Source organism: Manduca sexta, chromosome 2 (genome assembly GCF_014839805.1).
Source record: "Manduca sexta isolate Smith_Timp_Sample1 chromosome 2, JHU_Msex_v1.0, whole genome shotgun sequence".
In the NCBI taxonomy this organism is placed as follows: Eukaryota; Metazoa; Arthropoda; class Insecta; order Lepidoptera; family Sphingidae; genus Manduca; species Manduca sexta.
The window spans coordinates 2,138,704-2,164,422 of record NC_051116.1 but is presented as its reverse complement, the minus strand read 5'-3'; the positions used below and the strand labels follow the sequence as shown (position 1 = coordinate 2,164,422).

At 36.6% G+C, this 25,719-nt stretch overlaps 1 protein-coding gene across 4 annotated transcripts; it reads right to left on the bottom strand.

Moving 5' to 3' along the window:
• Positions 1 to 1,188: 1,188 nt before the first annotated feature.
• Positions 1,189 to 24,274, bottom strand: LOC115450870 (serine/arginine repetitive matrix protein 2). 4 transcript variants are annotated; one of them, XM_037437671.1, is made up of 19 exons: positions 23,821 to 24,254; positions 23,532 to 23,747; positions 23,131 to 23,421; positions 22,327 to 22,434; positions 21,334 to 21,435; positions 20,630 to 20,737; positions 19,692 to 20,436; positions 19,219 to 19,345; positions 17,387 to 17,486; positions 11,470 to 12,808; positions 10,517 to 10,573; positions 10,382 to 10,414; positions 5,426 to 5,986; positions 4,711 to 4,820; positions 4,443 to 4,535; positions 3,821 to 3,880; positions 3,438 to 3,603; positions 1,612 to 2,211; positions 1,189 to 1,579 (listed from the first exon to the last, which is right to left on the bottom strand). In XM_037437671.1, exons 1-18 carry the CDS (start codon positions 23,851 to 23,853, stop codon positions 1,634 to 1,636), a joined length of 4,827 nt encoding a protein of 1,608 aa, XP_037293568.1. In that variant the 5' UTR covers positions 23,854 to 24,254; the 3' UTR covers positions 1,189 to 1,579; positions 1,612 to 1,633. The 4 variants fall into 4 exon arrangements, with proteins under 4 accessions (XP_037293568.1, XP_037293572.1, XP_037293553.1 ...); XM_037437675.1 differs by lacking the exon at positions 10,382 to 10,414 and having other exon boundaries at positions 23,821 to 24,252; XM_037437656.1 differs by lacking the exons at positions 1,189 to 1,579; positions 1,612 to 2,211; positions 3,438 to 3,603; ... (2 more) ...; positions 4,711 to 4,820; positions 5,426 to 5,986 and adding an exon at positions 8,219 to 10,311 and having other exon boundaries at positions 23,821 to 24,274.
• Positions 24,275 to 25,719: the final 1,445 nt, after the last annotated feature.

Here is a 25,719-nt window from a genome sequence, read left to right as displayed (position 1 = left end):
TATATTATATTTACGTATATTATCATTATTTACTTAGTAGATATTAATATATTTTCCCTTAACCAACTTTCCTGACTTAATCCAAATTCCGAAACCTATTTTCTTTCTGTAATATTATGTTTCCCTAGCTTTATTGACATTGGCGTAGCACAGCAACTCAGTGCTTGTAGCCATATAATAGAAAAAAAAAAAAAAAACTGTATTATAGGGAATTTCTCGTTTAGTGCTAATACTTACTAGAGAATGAGTATTTTTCTTTTTACGTTATTGTATATCGCACTCTTAGAACTAAGGTGACGTAACTAAAAAAAGACGATTTGTGGGATACGAATAAAAACGATTTGAAAACAACATATAAGGCAGTGAATTTGAACATATAAGTTGTTTATTATTATTATTTTTTTAGAATAACTGTTTTTATTTGTTTGTAATTTGTATTTTCGGCTACTCATGAGTTTTTTACTCTCATTATAGGTATCCCAAGATACAGGCATAGCCTAGTTTGGGGACCCCTGACAATAATTGAAATGCTTAAACTCAGATATGCCAATTACTGTTTATGTACTTCGTAATGTTATTATTTCTGTGTTCTTTTTGTTGCAATAAAGTTAAGTTATTATTATATATATTAGTGAATGAGGTGATCGGCGAAAGTGAGAATTTTTCGTTTCTATTTTGCAATTGTTTTTTGCTCGTCATAGAGCATACTTTGGATGGTCGTTTTTTAATAAAACCAGAAAATATATAAATTTTGAGCTAAGTCACTTTAACTCTAATTAGGTGCGATATTTTGTTTTTTACATAAAAGTTAATTACAGCTTTTACTGTATACTTACTTTTTGTAATGTTGAAAAAACAGTAAGATTACAGATTGTTACAGATAATCTACTGTAATTATAGCGCACTCTCAACACTATGACAGGCTGTAATTTACCTACAACTATTGTGTAAACTATAAAGATTTGAAACCTATACATATAAACCATAAAAAATATTCCGGGCCAGCGCCACATGATACATCTTCAGCGGTATGTTCAAACTACAAACTCTGAAACCTTTTTTTTTGTAGCCATATACTTACATAGTTATTGAAATTTAACAATTATAGAATCTCTTACTACAAGCCCAAGGTTCTGAAGACCGCGCGCCGCGTATTCAAAAGGAAGAAATGAATAAAACATTTTGTAATTATTTTATACTTTATTTAATCTAAACCTCTTTTGTCAAATACCATTTAATAAAGTTTGCAGTTTTCCCTCACCACAACTATATTGGAGAAGAACAACAATTACGTTATAAAGTATTGTCACCTAACCTTATTTTAACACTAGCTTTATAACACAAACAAATTGTTATTACAATATTTTATGACATCAAGTATTCAACACAATCAATGACGAAAAACAATCAATTCGTCGTTAAATTCTATATAGGATGGTCTATTTAATATAGCCTATTTATCCCTAAAATAATATCTATGAATAATTCTGGTGGATTAAAATTTCCGTTCGTAAAACGCATCAAAATTCCGAACTGGCGCCTTATTTTTTCTGCCATGATCCTCGTCCTTTCGCCACTAATGTGGCGAAAGGACGAGGATCATACTGTAATCAGTACGAATGCAGATATCATTTTAATCTATGTCAGAGCCACTACACTCGTCTAGTATAATACCTTGTGACACTAAAGCCATTATTTCATCATCATTCAATTCGTCATAATCATTTCCATCTTGCAATAGATTTGTGCACAATGCTTTTGGTTTCTTACTAACAGCTTTCTTAACAGGTTCTTTCTTTGTATCGGGTTTTTTCTCTTCTTTCTTGATAATTTGTTTTCCCGCGTTTTTAGTAGCATTAACATTTGTTGGTGGTTTAACAGTTTCCTTTGGTTTTTCTTTTACAGTTTCAACTTTGGCGGTATTTTTTACAGCTATTGTTTCGGCTTTGGCACTTTCTTTAATGTTAGTTGGTTTTTCGACTATTTTTGTTGGTACTGGTTTATTATCTGTTTTAGTTTCTTCATTAGCATTTGTGCCTTCTGCTAGTTTTGCTTCAGCAACTACTGAAGGTTGGTCACTTTGTTTACTCGCTTCCACTTTAAATGTACCTGAGTGAGCACTCTTTGTAGAGCTTATATTGTAACTAGTGCGTAATCTTTGAGGGCATTTAGTAAATTGGTATAATGGTGCAATAGTCACTTTAACATTACCTGCAACAATTATTTATTTATTAGTAATAGACCAAAATGGATTAGCTTTAGATCTACGAATTTTATTATTGTGATATATCTATTATGATTTAAAAAAAAAGTGTCGTTTTATTGGAATTCGTTGAAGAATTAACCCGTGACTGACGCATTGGTCGCTAGATCAATTACAAACATCAAAATTAAACGACATCGATTTACAAGTTACTTTTTTTCTGAGATATTTTAAGTCTTTGAAAAATATGTTAAAAATACTGATCACGCCTTTATCCCCAAAGAGGCAGGTAGGGATGCAACCAGGGCACTTTGCCTGACCTGGGAACTCAGCGCGATGTCGTACCGTGCACGCCTTTTAGGCCCTAACGATACGGCGAAAGTGAGGACCCCCCTAATCTTAAATCTTATCTATCTATACTTATAATAAATCTGTAGAGAGGTCAATTCTGTACATGAAATATATTTCCAAAATAACTATCAGGGGGTGATTAGGGATCGATACTGATGCCAAAAATGCAATGAGTAAATTTTTTGTCTGTCTGTCTGTCTGTATAACCGTTATAGAAACAAAAACTACTCGACGGATTTTAACGAAACTTGGTACAATTATTTGTCATACTCCTGTGCTGGTTATAGTATACTTTTCATCACGCTACAATTAATAGGAGCAGAGCAGTGAAGGGAAGTGTTGGGAAAACGGGAGAAGTTACTCCATTTTTTAAGATTCCGTCGCGTGTGCAACGTTAATGGTTAAAGCTACGCAGAAATCATATATGACGGAAATGTTCTTCTTAAAATTATGTAAAAAATATCCCACGACAGCATATGTCTATCTTTCATGTTTGACTCACAATAACACGTGTAACTCCCGATAGCTCAGCAGTTCGAAGCTTTCTCATTATATTTGTTTTAACATTATTAAATATTCCATAAAAAAGAATCATAGAAATCGGTATAGAAACACCAAAGTTATACATGAAATACGCTAATAATAAGCCATCACGCGTGAATACTGAATCATGCTATAAGCTTCCTTCGATTTCACCAGGATCCCATCATCAGACCCTGACCGGACAATCGGACCACCTGCATACCACCATACATTAAAAAAACATCCCGACAAATTGAGCACCTTCTCCATTTTTGAAGTCCGAAATCCACGCGGGCGAAGCTGCGAACGGAAGCTAGTTTATATATATAACTGGTGAAATGTACAGTATTTTCATACACACCGATAGTATAATTCTGCGTGGCGCACAGCCGGTCAAAGTCGTTCACGTTCTGTACAACCGCGACGAAACAGAGCGGCTTCACGTTGTTCCACTTGAAGTTGCTGATGCCATTCTTCACGAGGAACAGCGCCAACTCCTGACCGTCTGGATTCGCCGTGAATATCATCTGCAAAATATGTATATATTTTTTATACGTGAACGCCAAAGTGACCCCACTACACCTGATGGTCAGTGGCGTGGCGTCCCACAGAATGTTGCTTAAAAACAGATGAATACCCCTTGGCAGTCGACATAATTATGCCAGCCTGTTGGAACTGAATAGACACAGGCTAATCCCAGAACGCGGTTTTATTATTTCTACAAAATGATAGTTATGTATTTACCTTTATGTACATTACATTGTAGACATTCAGTAGCCTTTGTGACGCGCTCAGTCCAAATGCCTGTGGAAATTAAATAAATTAGATGAAATAATTTATTCGTACTTATAATGTGTTATTCATTATTTATATTCCGTCAATATTAACTCGGATTCTCTCGAGAGTCGAAAACTCTACCAGTTTGGAGTTCTCATCAGAGAAGAACGGGCAAGAAACTCTGGTGATATTCTTTTCAAAATCAGTTCAAGGTAAAAAATACAGTACATGATAATAAAAAAGAGTTTTTTTTTTATTTTAAAAGTAGTTCATTCATATATTTGCAAAGTAGGAAATAAATAAATTTTAAATTCCCATACAAGTGCACAATCCTCTCAGGAATCATGAAACAACTGAATCTGAAATTTTCAAATAAAATAGGCAGAATAGTCAATACAAGCAACACACAATCACGAGTATAAAACACGTGTCAGCCATCGGCCTGCTCAACCATCTTGTAGAGAAGTGGCTGACCTGTCATACGTAGCCGTCGCAGTCAGTGTAATAAACAGATTTAATTTGCGAAAAATATTGGTCCTTCGAGCCGGACATTTACTATACCGTATAAAGTATAAATAAATGTACTCACATTTCTAAGATCATCTCCAGCCTCATTCCTCAGCTTATTCACTACGAGTTTCTCAGCGTCAGTCAAAGGATTGTCCGGAAGTTCTTGCCATACCTGCAGTTTAAAAAAAAATACATGATGTTTAAATATTTGTTACATCATAACCATACATCACTGAGTAAAATTAGGTGAAATTTTACAGTCCTACAACTATGAAATTTGGAAAGACTTTTATGCAATAAATTGTACCGAACAGACCCGCAAGCAAAGCCCAGTTCTTTAATATTACTTTTATCATGATGTCTTGTAGTTCCATGTCGAGCATACGCGCCATCAGCGGGCTCAGTTCATAGTACCCGCCGGGTGCGGAAGCATCTATGGTGTCCTCCATCGGCGTCTCTGCGAGAGAAAGATAGACAGAAAGAGAATTAACGTTATTAGTTACTTATTTAATGTTTTGATTGGTTTAATTTTTTTATCACAAGAAATCGACATACGAACAAGCGAATTATTTAATATGAAAAGGTGCCCACTGTTCATAATTTCTTACAATAGAAGAATTGTGGATCTTTCACCCATTTTAATGAAAAGGAATTAGGATCAGAGTAAGTAATTTAAAAATTCTAAAGTTTTGACAAACGCTGCGGCCACCAGGCGATAAATATCCATCATTCAAATAAATATAAAAATTACAAATCCAATCACACACATCACGCATTTTTCCCCGGAGGCAGAGGTGCAAACAACGCACCCGCTTTTCGTCTGTGTGTTCCATGATGTGATAGGGGGCGAGCCTATCGCCAAATCGAGCACAAATTATAGACTCCAGGCTAATATTCAATAAAAACAACCAATATCACTGCCAAACCTGAGATTCGAACCCAGAAGCGGTATCGTACCGCGAACACAATACAACTTCGCCATCGAAGCAGTCACAGTCATAGTTACAAATTAGCGTCACAGTCATAGTTAAATTATAGCAAAAAAAAATTTTTGATTTTTACCTTCAACAGCACCTTGTTTCGCTTCAACATTTTTCTGCTGTTGTTCCTTATTCTCAGCACTCTTAGGTGATACCTTCGGCACCACTTTTACCTTTGGTTTGACCGGAGTAATGGGCTTCGGTTTAACCTCTTCTTTCGGTTTCATATTGGGTACTGATGTAGTCGGATGATCATATTTCGGTTTTGGTGGCGCTTCATATTTCTGTTTTGGTAGCGCGTCATATTTCAGTTTAGGTCCCGATTCATATACTATTTTTTGTGCCGTTTCATACTTTGATCTTGGTGCTGTTTCGTACTTCAGTTTTGGTGCTGATTCATACTTCAACTTTGGTGGTGCTTCATACTTCAGTTTTGATCCCGACTCATACTTCGGTTTTGGTGCCGTTGGATTTCTCATCGGTTTGTCGTCTTCCCTTTTGTGAATGAATTTGGGTCTCTGTTCTTTGGGATGATGATCGAATTTGTCATACTTATGCCTGTCCATTTCTCGGGGATCGTTAGGACCTCCTCTCAAATCCCATTGCACCTCCTCTTTTGCTGGACTCCAACGGGGTCTTCTTTCTGCGAAGTAATGGGTCAAACATTATTACCCCAAAGAGAAACAATAAGATATTGCCATAGGACTTTTGAGAGAAAGTTATAAAAAAAAAACGAATACCATAGAAAAATAGAATAAAAGTTGATAAAAATGTTTTATCCCTCAGCGATTGGCCAATTAGTGGGAATTCTCCTGAAAGGTACCACGATGCACGCGTCTTTATATTTCTGTATTGTTATGCGTCTTGCAAGCCTCTCAGAGGCCGCAGTACTTCATACCATTATAACGAACACTTAACGCTTATGAACTATGTATAGCTTACCTGTTGTTTGCTTTAGTTATGTACTTATGTTAGGATACTAAATCTTTTGATCTTAAAAATAGAAAAATTTCAACCCAAGTAGGTAAATGAATACAAAATTAAAATCTCTGCCAATATCAATCAAGCTAGAGGTGAGAATGACTTTCAGGGAACTTTATTTTCGGTTATAATTTTCCGAGATATCACTAAAAACCTTAAATAAGCCTAAAAACATTATTGTGGTGTTCACCGGTCCAGATTGTCGTACCAATACTCCGCGATCATCAATATGTGGCTGCGGGATGCGCATGCGCATGCATTTCCATATCTAATGCAAACTACCTGACACTCGCTGCACTCCAAAGACGTAGTAGAACGACTATCAATGAACTACGACGAACATATTTTTTTTTTACAATCCCCTCTTTGTACGTAGTGACAATCTTTGGCTAACTGTAGAGCAAAAGTGTAGCCGCGTCATCAGCTAGTCTCCGTGAAACATAAATTTTAACACGAATAAAATCTGCGTTTACATTCATGATATTGAAGCAATGTCGATACATAACCTATGAACAAACATTGCGATTTGCACCGCTTGTTCTGCAGTTTAATACCCGCCACCCGACCTGCAGAATACACAAGGACAATTGTCAAACCAACCGCTGTTTCAAAAGGTTCTTCTCCAGGTTGTCATTACTGAATATAACATAAAATAAGTGTGAAACATACAAATTGGTTTTCTCCGCCGTAATAGCCCAGAAAAGTCAAGCGATGATTAATGAATAATATTTTTTGAAGAAAATCGGGCCGTTATCTGAAATCTTACTCTAATTGCAGTTGATTTAGGTCGCAAGTCGGTTACAATTCTCAGCAGCAATACTTTTGAACCTAATTGGATAGCTCAGAGGATAAAGGATGTTGATGAGGAAAGTCAATCATAAATACTGTAGAAATTCTGTCAAAAGAACAATACATAAGGATATGAATGAAAGAAATTAATGACCTGAAAAATAATAAATTTAAAATACCTTGTTCATAGAAACCCTGTAAGCCAATCTCACTGATAATATCTGATAATAACTGGTTGAGCCATATGATGTATATGTATAATTATTTTGATTGAAATTCGCATTTCCTTACCTTAAACCATACCTATTTGTATCTTTAGAAGTTTCGATACCTTATAGTAGATCGGTATCAGCCCGAAGTCAGGAAATTGTGCTCGTTATGGCGATAGGCTCGGCACCTATCACATCATGGGACGATACACGTTGCGAAATTGGGTGCCCTGCCTAATAACGTATCTATCAGATAAATATAGATTTGTTATGTGTGATGCCTAATAGAATTAATTATTGAAATTTGACAAGAATTCTTTATTATCATTATGCTTACCATATTGCATCTTCTTAGATTAATGAGTAGACTTCTGTGAAACCTGGACTCTAAACAAGAAGACCTTGGGTTCAATTTTTAAATGAGATCTTTGTACATGATGCGAGACAATGTTTCCAGGGTTGGCAATTCAAACATTTGTTGTACAATAACGAATATACAGCAAATCGTTGCATTATATGCGCTGATCCCAACCAAGAGTAAAATGTAAAGTTAAACTTACGGATTAGTAATAATTTCTCCTTTTTCATATAAACACATCTGTAACTAAATTAATCGAAATGGTGCGAAATTACTGAATACTCATGAAATATGTGTTTTAAGATCAGTGGCGCCCTGTTGGGAGATAATTTTAAGGATGATGAAAAGTTCTAGAGTCCTAATTTCTGTAAGTTTAATCTAGATTAGTGCAATAAAAATCTGGAAAATTAGTAGAATAATGTTATTAGTTTTTACATACCTACGTGCTTAATCTGTAGTACCGCAAGATGTACTAAATTGAAATTTGTTTATAATATAAAAATATTTGGAACGGCGTAATAGAATTGAAATACAAAAGACAAAATAAACGCAAAAATTTATTCCCTTAGAATACGTCTAGAAACTTGTCGTTACAGAAACAATCCTTAAAATCTATGATAATGTTTTACTGAAGTAAGACTTCACGAATAATGAAGACGAAATATATTTTAAAAGTCTTGATCGATTTGCAAGTTGAAACGCGACTTAGGTCTTGCTGGTAAAGCTGGTTTTTCGATGCCAAATCGCAATTCTAAACCCTGCAACGTTTGGTTCTTGTCTTAACGTCTAAAATATGCAAATCCACATAATCAAGTCTTTAATGATTAGCATAACCGTATTGTGTAGAAATTCTGAAGTAAACCATCGAATTACAGAAATACATCAAGTGCTGGTTTCCTGACTAAATGCTACTCATAAAAAATAAGACGACCAAATTCAAAAATCACATGAACAGCTATGCACCAAATAAATAGTTATCAAAAGTGTACTATCCACATTAACTGCGTTATACGTTATCTAAAGGTAAAAACTTAACATTGTAAAACAGACCTTAATCCAAACATATAACGTCTTCATCGCTAGACCCCAAATCCATGTTCGCGATATCGTAACTGTCTCTCATTTCATCCCTGTACGCCTTAATCATATCGTGCAGTTGCTGTGAAGTGTGTCGACTGTTCACCATGACTATCTGCTGGTTGTTTTTATCATCCACGTAATCCAACTGGAAGTTCAACGTCCTCAATGTTTCCACTGACTCCAAGTCAATCTTCACGTCCAACGTATGCTTTTTCTTTTCTAGCGTTGTCATCCTATTCAACGCCTTCCAAAGATTAAAGTTGATCCCTTTCACACCCTGGTTACTTCTACGCAACCGCTCTATCGCCAAGTTGGCGTTCAAAGGACATTCAACCGGCAAATGCATGTACATCCTGAAATACTTAACATTCGATTCGTCACCTCCTACCACGACTATAAGTGAACGGTTCACCTTGCCGAATTGCGTCGACAGCAACCACCTTTTGGACTCGGGATTCTCTGGAACTACACCGAAATGGTTCGGCGGCAGACTACCGTATTTGACAAAGTCTACCCGACTCGTTCCGCCACTTTGAAGATATCTAAATAGGTGATATATTATACACTCCTTGAGTTTACGCGCTTCGTCAATACTTATAGTTTTGTTGCCTTTTAGGGTGAGTTGCACTGCTCCAGGATCGTGAGAGAGCGACGGCATCGGTGCGTTCTGGATCGCGGTCGTCAACATCATTGGGTTCATGGACACCTCCTTTAGTCCAGCATCGAAAGCATCTTTGTCAACCGCAACGGCTTTGAGTATAACGTTGACCTTCTGCAGTTCGTAGCTGAGCATCATTTTGTGTTTCTCGAGAGCGCAGGTGGAAGACGGCGGCATGTCTACATACAGCCGCGTGCCTTTCATGTTAACTACTTTCTTCACAAACTTCCACTTACCTATATTGACGCCTTCCAATTTCCGATTCTGCAGTTTGAGCTTATCAAGGGGCTCGATACTGCGACATCTGGAATGGCCGGGCAGCCAGATGGCGGCGCGTTCGTACCAAAGTTCTTCATCAGTGTAAACTAACACGCGGAATAGTTTGAAATCGCTGAAATCTAGATTAACAAGCCAGTCTTTAGACGCTTCGTCTCTACTAGAAATTTCGTACCGTTGGATCGTGTTTATCCCTTTCAGAGTCAGATCCGGCGCCCAGCCCTGTGAAGTTTCCGTTACCTTGACGATTTGTGATATCAAGAAACTTTTCAGGAGCTGGGCTTGCACATCTGTGAAAGGTTCAAAATCGTCTTTGCACAAGAAGAGTTTGTGTTCGTCTGTATGCGAATTGAATGTTTGTCTGTCTTGATTTCCTTCGAATTGATTCTGTGGGAATGTTGGTACGAACTGTACCATCGGCATCGTGAGGGGAACCATCATCTGTGAAACCATCTGTGGAGTGACAAACTGCGCCGCGGCAGACGGACCAAAACTGGCGTACGGCGGCGCGGCCAGCTGGGGCGCCACCAGTTGCGGCGGAGGCAAATTCACCATTCCCTTTTGCGCCATGAAACCGCTTTTAGCCGGTTGTTCCACGTTCATATTCCAATCTGGAACTGTTTCAATAACTTGAATGGCGCAAAACTATCGAACAACATGACAAAATACTAACGCTAATGTACTTACCGTGCGAATTGTTGCATTTTTCATCTGCTTCGTCTGTAAAAAATGAAAAGTCTCTGAAAGCTGAGCTTGTGTTAGACAACCGCAATGTTATGATACGCAGGCATTAATAGTACTTGAATGTGATCAAACATTTACCTTCTTTCATGGCGGACTGCGGAGAATAGCGCGCCATCTTTGACGAGCCTTCGGGTTCTGAAATAAAAAAAAAAGTAAAATTTTACATCCAGTCAGAAAATTAAATTTTAAGCGCACAGCAACGATACCATGATAGTAAAGATACTAGAATATTCTTTTATATATTTACTTCTTTACGCCACCTAGCTGCGATTCGTGTGATTTATATGATAAAACAAGTAATTTAAAAAATCTTTCGGATTTCTATCCACGGTTTGGGATCAAGTAATGTCATATTGTGAATTGGCTGCTTTTTATAGAGAATGGGAAAAACTGTTATCAGAGTTTATTTATGATACAAAATTTTGTATAACATTTTAATGAAAATTAAACTGATGGCATTTAGACTATACATCATTATACTAGCTCTATAGAAAAATTATGTATAGTTTCGACGTATCAGAATTAAACAGAATCCATAACAAGATAGACAGCTACCTACTACCTAGTATTTTATCGAAATATGTCAGAACGCTAGGGCATCATACGAACTAGGGTATCATTTGAAGCTGTTGCTGACTAGTGATATCTTACAAGCATCAGTTCTAATATCCTCGGTCGATCCGATTATAAAAATCAAGATGGTTTACTTAATTTATACACTACATAATCGCGTGCAAATGAGCTCGGCGAAATATTAATACATTCTACATCCTCTCGCTCCTTATGATTTTTTTTTTTTTATTTGTGCACGGCAAAATGACTCGGTAAAGAGGTCCAGATAGCTTGTCGACTCACGAGAGATGATCATCTGATTATTCCTCGCCAGTCGACACAATTATGCTGGCCTTTTTGAAACTGGATATACACACGACACATTTATGTGGCCACTGTGTGATTTTACACCTTGTGTACAGTGGTCACTATCCGGGCGTTACAAATATCCTAACAATCGACGTAAGCAATGCTCTTACCTGGCGCCGACCTCTTGCCCCTTCTGAACATGGACGGCAAACACTCAAGCACTTCCCGCACCATCGCCTCCTCCTGTTTGGCGCTCACTTTCGCCTGGTACTTGATCACTATCTCTATGAACGACACATCCGTATCCCCAAACATGTCCGTGAACATCCTCGACAGTCCCAACTTTAACTCTTCCGCCACTCTCTTCTTTTGATCTTCGTTTAAATCAGCTATTTGCTTGTACTTGTGCATAATCTTTTCTAGAAGTTCGTCGGCCGCTTTTTCCCGCTTAGCTTTCACGTGCGGCATCAACGGGTACTTTTTCATTTTGTCGACTAGTTTCCATTCTGGCTCCCTGTCCCTCGGATCCCTTTCTTTGTATTTGGGATCCTCGTAACGTCGGTCGGGTTCTCGTTCATGCCGGTCCATGTCCGCGTGTCGATGGGGCGAGTTATCTCGGCGGCGATCATACTTCTCTTCCCTGTGTGGCTCGCGTCGCTCGTCGTCATGGTCATCCCGCCTACTGTCGCCGGACCTGCGCAGCTGCTCAGCTTTCTTCCTGAACTCCTGTGCTCTTTTATATATATCTTCAAAGTCTTTATCAAATTCTTTATGAAACTCTGGTTTCTTGGGTTCTTCGCGTCCCGGCGACCTCAATCGTCGATAGTCGTCATAGCGGCTCTCCTCGTGCATTTTCGGATGACCTTCTCGGTAGTCTCGTCTTTCAGCCGACCTTCGTGCCATGTCTCGCTGACGCTGGTATTCTTCTTTACGCCCGTCTTCGAAGTCGTGACGAGGGTTGAACTTCGGCTCCCTTTGGTTTGGATCGAACGCACCACGACCGCGTGCCTTGTCTTCACCAGAGCGGCGTGATTCGTCGCGTTTTGGGTCTTCTAATTTCATCGGTGGACGTTCCCACACAGTTGGATGTTTAGGAACGTCCTCGTGACTACTGAATTTGTTTTTGTAGGTGTCGTCTTCACGAGAGTTCTTTCCGGGCCATATCGGGGGAGGTGGAGCTTCTGTTGCTTCGGGGCTGCGACCGTAGGGCCGTTTCTCCAGCGCCCACGAGCGGCGCGGCGAGCGTGACACTGGCGAATTAGTCCTATAATGGTCTCTGATGGGAGATCGATCACGATGAACAGGAGAGCGGGACTGCCTTGAATGACGTTTCTCATTGATGTCTCTTCTATCGTCTTCTTTCTTCATAGGTGGGTAGGTATTTTTGTCCCTCTCTTGATGCCACGGAGACATTCGCTGCTCCGGCTGTCGTGCACCAGACATTGGGTACCCAACGTTTTCTTTCAAGCTTTGCCGATACCCACCTGAGTACATAGCCTGGCTTGATGCCTGTAAATTGAAAATGAATTGCAAACTCCAAAATAATGCAATATTGAAATATAAACATCAGGAAATAAGTACATGTTTTGTAGAGGAATATTCCTCTAGGATGAGAATTCCGATGAGGATAGTACCTTGCCTGACAAATCATTGTCATTGATGGTTGATGTACCTGGCAATAGTCATTTATGAAATGAACTTGAACACTTCGTTGATTCTGTATATTGCAATTTACAAGTAAATGTACAAAAAAACTCTTTATGGTGAGAATAAGTAAAATGCCTAAATGTTTTTTTTATTAAATTATATTGTCCACCACCGGTTTACCAACGACATAAAACACTGTTTTATTCTGAAAAAAATCTCGTCTGTAATATAGACCATCACATAGTGTTTTCCGACATATAATTTTACCAAAACATCCATTAGTTAATTTTCTTTTTATACAATACAAAAATGTACAATTTTTACTGCTCTCTTCCACAACGATGGATCCACTGATTCTTGGGCAAATAGATCCTTATATTAAAACAGTTACAGAAGCGAATAAAAAATCACAAATAACTTCAGTCTATGGACCAGCCACTTTCTTCCATGCAATATGCAGTGAACTAAAAACATTATTTTTCCCATTGCCTAATACTTTTTGAATTATTTCCTTTTTTCTAATCTTCTGTGAAATTGAATCAATAATTCATCCGAATTTATTTAAATTTACGATCATTTTTTATTGGTCCTTCCATATTTAGTATCTCTTCAATGATTTGCGTTACATTCCATCAAATCAGCCATAGCGTTCTTTATATCTTTACACGCTTTTAAAAAAAATGACTTTTTAAAATCATTATAGCATTTGGAATCAGCAGTAAATAGGCAAAGGTTTCGCTTCTTTTAAATCATTTAACTTTTCTATATTATCATGTAACGTTTACTTTTGATCAATCTGTTTTTAATAATAACTTCTGTAACTTCCAGATTTTGCGTGTGAATTTGAAAATGTAGCTGTTCCTGCAAAGATATTGATCGTTTTAATTCCCTTTTGCTTTAGTAAAACTATTATCATTTGTATAGAACCCAATGAACTTTTCTGTTCAGCAATATAAAAGAGTCAGAAGGTGAATTATAGATCTTGATCGTTTGTATTTTGTACATTTTGTTTTTAATGTCTTCCTGAAATTTCATTAACAGCGACCAATTACTTTTTGCCTTCGACGGTTCGACGTAGTTGGGAGAAATATCTTCCTCCAGTTTTTCAATCCTTAGCCACCTTCAATTTAAAAATAATAAATGGCTCTTGAAGTTATTCATATCAAAGGTAATTTCGGTCTATGGTTATCCATTATGTGCTATGTTTTCCGCACTTAGCCCGTAGAAGGTCGGGCCGTTGTGCGATCCATTATACTCATAGCGACATCTAGTAGATTATTTGTTTTGTTTTAAGCTCTTCTAAAAAATTAAGCACATTTCGGCACAATTACCCTCATTTTTAATCAATGGTTTTGCTAGACCTATCTCGTCCAGTTGCAACTGTCTTTGCTTCGGCGATGCTGAATATCTCCTTCCTTGCATTTCACTTTTACAGGGTTTTTGATTTCTCGTCTATTTTTACTTCTCGAGGCACGAGAATTCTCGACCAGGATTTTCATGGATCAAAATTAGGTATCAATTATATTAATAGTTACTATTGAAAGCCTTTTAATAAAACATTATTTTGTTAATCTGACAAATCAATAAAATCAAAGCAACGTAAAAAAACTAGCTAGTTAAATTATGTGTATATTCAAGGTAATCGAAAGTAATCCAAACCAGCGAATAGATATAAAAAGCCAATAAAATTAACCATACAATTGCATCTCAAAATTTAACAATCTACGTAACACTAAAATCTGTAAGTCTTTGTCGATTCTAATGTATGTATATTATTAAAATATTATTTTACAGAAACAAAATAAAAGCATTCCTGGAAATAAGTTAAGAAAAAAAATAAGTAGTAAGTAACTAATAACTACTTACCACAAAATTACATAACGGAGCCAGCAAATAGCACCTTCCGTGACATAATATGAACGTTTCTTTTGCTCTAAGATCCTTTAAATGGATTTCTCGACCTCTCAAGTTATTTTTTTCTCGTCTCGACTTGAACCACATTTCTCGAGAATTCCTGCCTCGAGAATTGTCGACCAGATACCCTACCTATATGGAAGGTTTTGTGCTTATTACATTATAATCATTTTGTTTTTCTTCCACTTCTACGTAGTCATAACATTGGCGATCAAATAAAACCATATTCCCAGTAACTCCAGGACTTGTTTAGTGATTAATAATTATGAATCCTTTGAAACTGGATTAGGTTTGTAGGCAATCAAACACATCCTATATGATCTCGTATACAGCTGCAATCCCAAAAATCTTCTCATCAGCCTACAACTGTCCACTGTTGAATATAGACCTCCCCTAGAGCGCGCCACGTTGCTCGGTCCTCCGCTCTCCTCATCCAGCGTCCACCGGCGACCCTGCGAATGTCGTCGGACCAGCGGGTCGGAGGTCGTCTTCTGGGTATCAGAAACTTAGAGGACCTCTTATAGTTTCTAAAATTCTCAGCCAGCGTCACCCAGAATAGTCATATTTGCGAGTTACACAAATCATTGTCTCTAAACGGGAAGCTACTCGGAAGGTGCAGTTTCACAGCCGCTTGCGCCGAAGATGCCGTTATACTTTCCCTATTATTTCCTATATTGCATCATCTTCTCAAATATTTCTTGACATCGTTTCTTCTAATTGCCATACCCGATAGTGCTTGAGTAAAATTACCTCACACTAAAGCTTATGTTATTTCTTGATATCCAATGTTTCTTTCTGTAATTGTGCTTCATACATTCACGTTCAGAAGTAGATTCCTGGCGTTACAATACTATTTCCCTCTTCTTCTCTCATAGCCAAGTAGGGCATGCAATTTTCGATATATTCCGGTAATCGATGAAAAGTTATATCGTTTTTTTATTAGAAACAAATCGATAAAAATTGGTTTTCACAATAATTTCAGAATTTTGTTATTATTTCTAAGTATAGGTAAATAGATTTTATATACTAAAAATGATTATATATTTAAATAATAAGACTTGTCAATCAACGGTTCTATTTCTCAATGAAATAAAATTTTATAATAAAATCAAATCAACATTTTGGAATTATTGTAATCATTAACTGTTTTCATAACAAATAATAATATATGACTAAATCAACTACTATTATGCGAGGAATATTAGCTATCAACTTTAATTGAATTATATCTTCTATATATTATATTTTTATGAGAACTTTAAAACAAAAATTTTAAAAAGATTTTTCCTGTGCAATATACTTAAGAGGATTTTTTTTATGCAATATTAATATTTATAGTTTTTTTTTTAATGGACTTATAACCGATTATCGGTTGTCAATTTGCATGCCCTATAACCAAGTAATGTGTGTGATGGTGGGGTCAGCTATCCTTGTCCTGCTTTTCCTTTTCAGAACAAATTTGTTTTTTTGACTATAGTACTATTTCATGACAATATAACAAAAAGATGTCGATATATTTATATTCTTCTATGACATGCATAGACCTCATGTTCTTTCTTTTTTACTTATTATTTCCTTTGACTTATTTATTTTCACGATATTCATAATTCTTGTTGCAAATTAAATAGTACGTTATCTACAAAGTCAAGTACTGTAATGTTGCATTTTGATGAACGTATAAGTCACACACACACACATCACGCATTTATCACTGAAGAGTAAGCAGAGGCGCAACCAGGGCATCCACTTTTCGCCAACTGTTTCGTCCCATGATGTGATAAGGAGCCAGCTTATCGCCGCATCGAGCAAAAATCCAGCCTCCGGTCTGATACTGATCAATATAAGTCATCGTGTATTTTTCTCCAAATTTTTCACATTTGATGCCTAACCCAAGTTTACTGCTCCATGATTCGTACCCCAGAGAACTTAAAACAACTTGTGGTACTATGATACTCAATATAATATTAAGTATAATTCTAGATGTAACCCCAGGTGTTCTCCAACGTTCTTGCCAGTGTAGTGAGATGTATGCTCCATCCTTCAAAATCCCAATAAACCAAGAAGTTTGAGGATTATGAACTTGGTATGTTAAACCAAAAATCGAGTTATGTGGTATGCTCCAACCCAGATGCTAGTATAATGACATGTTTTTCGATCTTCACATCCGAATAAAGTATTAAAACGAAGAATAGTGTACTGGGAAAGCTATACTATACTAAATTCTGCAACTTAATTGTAAATTTACTGTTTAAATCTCTTTAGCAATAACAACACAATATATATATTCTACACAAACTTATTTCGTTAAACACTACACTCTTTATCCTATTTTGATTTTCAACGACTAGCCAAATACATAATTCAGACAACATAGCAAACCAGTTACTCCTCGCCACTGATTGCAACCTGTTTTCAATTCTAATGTTATATAACAAAAAGTCGAAAATATTTTCTCTGTAAAATCGTGAACAATTTTAAACATATATATTGTAAGTGCATATAATTCTTGTTTGTAATATCACTTACCTGACTCTCGTACGCAGGCCTCACTTGCTTGCCCTTAGCAACGTCCATATCCATTTTGGGGTCCACAATTTTGTCGTCATGATGACGTCTTGGCGAGTACCTAACAAATATTCATTTAATTTTTATATCTTAATTATTAATATAATTTTATATGTATCTTATAAAAATATATATATTTTGAATATGATATTTATTTAGTTAAATTAGTATGCATTGGGGGTGTAAAATACCATTTTATTACTTATTATCATCTGCAAGAACTTGCTAGACTATACTTTGGAATAGTACTTAGTAAGGAAGGTAGCTCTTGCGAATTTCACCATAAAATATTTTAAAATAATAATAATATTGGCCCTGTATTACATACTGTCCCACTGCTGGACACGGGCCTCCTCTACTACTGAGAGGGGTTAGGCCTTAGTCCACCACGCTGCCCTAATGCGGATTAGTAGACTTCACACATCTTCAAAATTTTTATAAAGAACTATTCTTTTATATATTGCCTAATCATAATTTTTTTTTTATTATTTTTTTATACCGACAGCGCAATTTGACACCAATGAACCTGATGGTATGTGAAGGGGGATGCAATAGAATGTCGACTGATGAGATGACTACCCGTCGACAATCGACACAATTATGCCGGCCTGTTAGAACCGGATATATACAGGCTGATCCCGGAACGCAAACTTGGCCCTTATTCTGTATGATAGTGTAAACGCGTAACGCGGCCGTGTCATATTATCTTCGAGAAACGTGCGTGGGATGGTATTCTGTAAGCCAAATTTCCTAAACATGATGCGTTGTGTTACGCGCTTGTTACACATTGTCAAAATAACGTGCGGGATAGAGAATAAGGCCCCTTATGTGGGCCACTACAGCGGGTTTGAACACCTTGTGTACGGTGATTGCTATCCGCGCTTATCTTCTATCTATACTTATAATAAATCTGTAGAGAGGTCAATTCTGTACATGAAATATATTTCCAAAATAACTATCAGGGGGTGATTAGGGATCGATACTGATGCCAAAAATGCAATTAGTAAAATTTTTGTCTGTCTGTCTGTATAACCGTTATAGAAACAAAAACTACTCGACGGATTTTAACGAAACTTGGTACAATTATTTTTCATACACCTGTGCTGGTTATAGTATACTTTTCATCACGCTACAATTAATAGGAGCAGAGCAGTGAAGGGAAGTGTTGGGAAAACGGGAGAAGTTACTCCATTTTTTAAGCTTCCGTCGCGTGTGCAACGTTAATGGTTAAAGCTACACAGAAATCATGTATGACGGAAATGTTCTCCTTAAAATTATATAAAAAATATCCCACGACAGCATATGTCTATCTTTTATGGTTGACTCACAATAACACATGTAACTCCCGATAGCTTAGCAGTTCGAAGCTTTCTCATTATATTTGTCTACTCTTACGTTTATAACACTCTCAGTCATCCCCTAATTAAAAAAGTTAACATTATTAAATATTCCATAAAAAAGAATCATAGAAATCGATATAGAAACACCAATGTTATACATGAAATACGCTAATAATAAGCCATCACGCGTGAATTCTGAATCATGCTATAAGGATTATTTTTGTATATATATAAGGTCGCGAACGCACAGGCAGGCGGCTTGCTTGGCACCTAGAGGCTAGCGAATCACCTAGCGAGTAGCTTCGTAAAACGAACATTCTCGAACGTTCGCGACTGGCTCCATTTTTGAAGTCCGAAATCCACGCGGGCGAAGCTGCGGGCGGAAGCTAGTATAGAATATATTCTATCATCAGCAATAGGTTTTAACTCCCATACCCCCATCTATTATCATACCTGGAGACTTGTCTAGCGCCGGCGCCGGAGCCCGGGGGCGGGGAGTCGAGGCGGCGTCCCGGCGAGCCTCGCTTCTGCGCCGCCAGCCTTCTTGGAGACTCGCGTCTGTCTAACATGCGTCTGTCGCCTGGTGGAAAATATATATAAAAGTACGTTAAAATAATACGTACAAACATATACAAACATATACAAACATATAAATAATAATGTTACAAATAGTTATGTATGGTGCAAGTTTTGTTGGTTGTCCAAATAAATAATAAATAAATAATGATATTATTGCAAAATTAATGATTGCCACCAGTTTTTGTTTTTGAAACCAAAACGGTATTACTATATTGTGGACAAATTGACTGCACTTATTTATTTCATAGTCACATTTATTTATATTAATAGTAATAATGTCTATGGTCCACTCATTCTATTAATGCAATATCTCCTTGTTAACCATATTGAATAATGAAAGAATTTACCAGGCGACATCCTCCTCTCAGATGGTGACCCTCGTCTGCCAGGTGGCGAAACATGCCTGCCTGCACGCTGCGGCGACATTCTCCTACCAGACCCTGGTCGCCTCTCTAGCGACTGTGGCCGCCTGCCTGGTGACACCCTACGTCCTGACGGAGACATCCTACGTCCTGATGGAGAAGCCATCCTTGGCGTCAAAACCCGCCCTCCCATTGGAGAAGGCCGCCTCCCTGAAGGAGAAGGTCGCCTCGCTGATGGAGAAGGTCGCCTTCCTGATGGAGAAGGTCGCCTTCCTGAGGGAGAAGGTCGCCGCCCAGACGGAGAAGGTCGTCTTCCGTGCGGTGACGTTGGCCGCGCCGACACCCACCTACCAGACGGCGAAACTCTTCGGCCTGGTGGCGACATATTCCTAATAGGCGGAGATATCCTGCCAGACATTGCTGCACCCATAGGCGATATTTTCCTCTCAGGCGAAGCTAGGCGCCGGGCCAACATTTCTCTGTGAGAAGACGCTGGAGGCGACGGACCTCTTTTCTTCATAGATGGAGATGTATTTCGAGTCGCAACTCGCCTGCCAGGCGAGAACTGACGGGACTTCTCGTAGTCTTTGTACACGGCCACCCTGACGCCGTCTTGCGGTATTTTCCCATCAGACCGCTTGTCGAGTTGAGAATGCCTTCTGTCATCATCATATTTCTCGTATGGTAGTGGATTTGATTTTGGATACCCTTGACTTTTCGGTTCTTGACCCTGGTAAAAAAAAAATTGACAATACTGAATTATTTTGCATAAAATTACAAAAATGATCCACAGAATATGATGATCATGATGATATCATGATCTTTTTATATCAGTTCAAAGTGAGCTGTTTAACTTTTATTTCTGGCAAGAAATTTTACCCAATCAGATCTGTTAGCAAGTACAGTAGAAGGATAAATCTCACCTGATTCCAAATTGCAGGTGTACCACGAGTCGCGCCCGGATAAGACCCAGGATTGCTACCCATTTGGTACATCGTGGGACCTTGAAAGTTGTCCTTCATTATTGTTATCTATAACAAAAATAAAGGAACAATATAAACTTCAAAATAAAACGATTTATCGCGGTTTTTTATATTATAATTTTCTCCCGACATTTCAAAGACTGCAGCCTTCGTGAATACGCGTTTGGTGTTTCTCGAAATCGGATTAAAGATTTAGATTGGGATCATTCATTACAAACGACTGTAAGCTGGAAATGTGCATTGTATAACAGTCAACAAATAACTTGAGCGCATTACCTCTCAATGGAAATTAAATTGCAAATTAGTGTAGCTACACTAACTTACCAAAAAAAATCCCCACTACATTGTAGTGTGCTCAAGTTATTTGCTGGCCCTTTTATACTTGTTTTGCAGTGGCGAAAGGGAAACCGACACTACATAGGTACCACAATATAATATGCATGAATGCAAAAGCTGGTACGTAAAACAATTCTAATGATAATTAAATTCTATAGAAAGGGAAGCCGACAGGAAACGGGGTATATGGACCCTTCTCCATGGCTTGTTTATTTCCATGTATAAAAAATACATGAGATAAGAAAATGAAGTTCATAAACATAAAGCTAGATGTGTAAATAAGAGCTATTTCTTGTATGGTTATATACCGGTTTATCTTGATGAAAACTGGCCGGGTATCTGCTACCGGCCGCGGCGTTGTGGGTCGACGGTGCTTCAATATTGCGCATGTCCTGACGCGAGTGCGTATTCTGTCGACAAACATCTTGATTTATTCACAATTGACAACATTTCATTTTTGCAACATACCCAAATTTTTATATTTTATGAAACTAGATCTAAAATTATGAGACCCATATTTTTTCTTTTTTCGAAAATCAGATATTTTCATTCATGATTTTCACTTTGAATTTTGTTTTATTCTAAAACGACGTAAGCACCAAATGACGTCAAATATACGGCTCAAAACACAATGACCTTTGCTTTGCAGTAAAAAAGAAGTAAAGTGACTGCTTTTTTGTTTCTCTCTCTCTTTGAAAGTAACAGTTGTGACGTATCTATTGTAATATTGACATTTGACGTTAACAAATTACGGTGTCTTAGTTTTTTAAAATAAATAGTAAGGTGGACCGAGGAACTATTTCATTCAACCGTATATGTGACGTCATCAAGCATTTTTCGGTTTTTAATTTTTTTCTTCGAAATTAAGTATTAAAAAAATATTAAAAATTCATAATCGAACTCAGAGTGGAAAAATTAAGAAACGGTATTTTTGTTTTAGGCATGTTTACATTTTGAAATGTTGTCAATTACCATCATATATGGACTAGAAAATCAAGGAGCTTATAAATACAGAGAATAACCAGAAATTATTAACTTTCCAAATTATAACCAACATGAAAATTTCTAATCTAATTTTTACATGATAAATAAAAATAACATAGGACCTTGTAATATTGTGCCAACAACTTGTATTTCTGTCATATTTAACCAAGACATGGCTTTTGGTGTTCTTCAAATTAATATTATAGATTTAAATATATTTTATTGTCTACAAAAGTTACTTAAAAACCTGTGACAAACAAACATCAAAATACAATCCAAAACTGATGAATCGATTAAAAATAGTAATCAACACATACCCCTGAATCTGGCATGTTGCTTTTGGGCGTATAGCCATAGTTGGGACTTTGTTGCGGCCTGTTAGCAGCATATGAACTGTTATTCATCCTTTGTGGTACAGATGGATGCTGTAATATCACAAAAATATTAGAGGCTGAATACATATAAATGTTTATCTATACTATTATAAAAAGCTGAAGTTTTTTTTTGTTTTAATGCGCTAATCTCAGGAATAACTGGTTCAAATTGAAAAATTATATTAGTGTTGGATAGGCTATTTATCAAGGAAGGTTATGAGCAATGTAACATCACGCTGTGACCAATAGGAAAGCAGCATCATAGATAAATGTTGCAATAAAGTGGAAAAATAAACCTTTCGACAGTTTCCATTGTGCACTGCATAAATGGTTAGTGTAACGCAATAAGCACATAATTTGGAATTCTTCCTCTTAACAAGTTCTAAATATCAATATATATAAACATTAACCGATTTCACTATATTTCCTTTTTTTGTGTTTGTTATTATTAGGTAAAGGTTCTTATGAAAGAAAAAATTCAAAAAATTGCGCAGAAAATTAGAAAATTTAAGAAAACAATTCAAATATCAATTTTATATAACTGTCAATTGTTTAAAATAACTGTCAGCAATTGACAGAATGCACACTGCAAATTCATAGTTAAGACAGGACGTCTATCAGGTCAGCTAGTTTAAAATAAATATAAACTGAATGATATTATGTAGCAATAGTACGTAGGTGCAGATGCACCCCTCTAAAACTAATGTTGGCAACAGCTATGATTAACAGTAAATAATATCAATATACTTGAGGATAAATTGGTGTTCCAGGAAACCCAGTATTTTGCGATCCTTGTGGGTTATTTGTTGGATTATGACTCCACTGATTACTAGACGGAGTTCCAGAGTTCCACCCTTCATTTCTCCCTCCCATTGGTTCCACTGGTCTCTGTGGCCCCACGTTATGTGAGGATTGTCCGTAATTGGGTGGTCCACGGTTGTAATCATTCGCCATTTGATTGGGATAATCGTTCCTAGTTTGTGGTGGGTACTTCTGCCCAGGTCTCTGTTCGTATGTGTTTTGGGGTTGATGCACTTCCTGAAAATTGATTTCATGATAAATATTATGTACAACACATAGGTGGGTGATTGCAGTAACCAGCATATGATGAATGACGCATATGATGTAAACTGTCATGAAGAACTTACGGCGGCTTTCGGCGTGGAAATAGCTTCAACTCCCAGAACACAGTTGGACATGCGGTAACCATTTAAACATTTGATTAAACAGAACGCTTCAGCCTCGTTTCCCACTGTCACTAGAACTTTCTTTGTTCCATCGCTGTCCACCACGAGATTGTCCAGTTTAAAATCAGTTATTGTGCACTCACTCCGAACCAAAAGTTTTACATCCTGATACTTGGTCTAAAAAACAAGGATCAGTAAATATTTATGTAAGTATGTATTATTATATAAATACGTGTTATATATCCTTTACCTTGAATGGCAAGCCCTGTATTTTTATTAACATATCGAATATATTGAATGTAACGCAAATTATTATTTAATTAATTAATATTTCCAAGTGAAAAAATTGAATAATAACTTTTCATCAAACAAATATGGCGTTATATTCTTTTTTTTTTTTTTTTTATAATTCGTCCTTATAGGACAGGCTATAGTCTTACGACCATACTGCCTAGTCTTACGTATTTCTTTTCTTCAAATTTAAATTCTTAATATATTGTCTTTCGTAAGTATTCCAATTAGTAGTTTTCGTAAGTATAGTCAATTCCAGGTAAAGTATAATCCATTTTTCCAATTGTCAAATCCAGAGTAAATATCAATTCAGTACGATTTTCCTCGTCAGTGAATATGTTTCATACTATCCGTAAAATATGTTTTACTATCCTCTTCTTAATTTAAAGCTTCATTGAGATATAGAATTTGCAATTCCACTATTTGCTCTTTGCTCCATGTAATTGAGCGTGCTTCAAAATTTCAAAAACTTAGAGTAAGTACTTCCTCTAAGTTCAAATATAATCAATGGCAGATATTATCTGTCAGACTCAGCTGTTAAAGAACTGATTATAATACATTTTATAATATATGTCTGAAACCAATATCCTGTAAAATAGTTAACAAGTAAGACTTAATAACAATATTTACAATATTACTACGTAATAGAAATTTCAACGAAACAAACAAAAAACAACTAAATATCATTTACAGTGTCTTTTATAAATTTATACAAGTAAACATAAGTTGAGGCATTCTTAAGCAACTCTTTTAAACATTGCGGGACCCGGTTAGGCTTCTTATAGATTTTTAAAAGCTCATCCGCCAACACAAGGCGCTGAATGTTGAAAGATGAACATTCGAAGAAAATGTGATGTAGTGATTGAATTTTTTGTGATTGACAATATTCGCAATAGGGAGAATTAGCCATTTTAATACGATGAAGATGACAATTTAATCTATAATGACCAAAACGCATACGACAAATAATTGAATAAAATTTTCTATTGATAAAATTATTTTTCTTGCAAAACCAAGGAGTGGAGTTTATTTGGACATCCATACTAGCAAACCAGTTTCCTTTATTTTCATGGTGTGTGTATTGATATGAATGTCTCCCCATGCTTGACACATACGCTGTTTTAAGAAACTAACAGCGTCTGTGTGTGGTATGGATACAGTCATATCAATATTGGAATTAGGAATTAATTCTTGTAACTCAACAATTTTTTGGCCAGGTAATCTGCCCTTTCATTTCCTATGACGCCAATATGTGAAGGAACCCAAACAAAACGAACTACTATTTCTAATTTGGACAGTTCGACCCATAGTTCTTTTATTAAATAAATGACATAATTAGTGTTAGCATGAAATTGATTATTTGCAAGGTTTTCTAATACACTCCTGCTATCACTAACTATTATCCATTTAGTATGGTCAGAATTACAATTTTTATGTGTTTTAAAGCACTGAAAATGGCGACAGCTTCAGCTGTGAAGATACTAGCAGCTTTATCAATTTTTTACCGATGCCTATATTTGATGAGGGCTCATATATGGCAAAAGACACAGCCCTATCATTTTTGGACCCATCAGTATATATAAATTTATGGTCTGAAAATTTTAAAAGCATATTGATTACTTCTTCTTTCGAGGGCAGGTCCTTTTTTGATTTAAAATTATATCAATAGATGGAAACTTACTAATGTAAGATCCTTCATAGCAATGCAAAATGTCTTTTGATTGATAAATTTTCATGATTTTAATAAAGCTCATGAACTCTTGAAGACCTTGTAAAATATAAATTGGTTTAGGGAGAATTGAGTAACAGAATGCAACAAGTTGGCCAAAAGATTATTATTAGTTACACTAATAAGTTT

Bases quoted from the DNA above. Each gene is read 5' to 3' on its own strand.
- LOC115450870 (XM_037437656.1), bottom strand. From the start codon at position 23,853: ATGTTAATAAAAATACAGGGCTTGCCATTCAAG. The intron at 20,738-21,333 runs GTATATAACCAT...TTTTTGTTATAG, and splicing joins GTTTTCATCAAGATAAACCG to ATAACAATAATGAAGGACAA. The intron at 10,312-10,381 runs GTAAGTACATTA...TTATTGAAACAG, and splicing joins AAAATGCAACAATTCGCACG to TTCCAGATTGGAATATGAAC.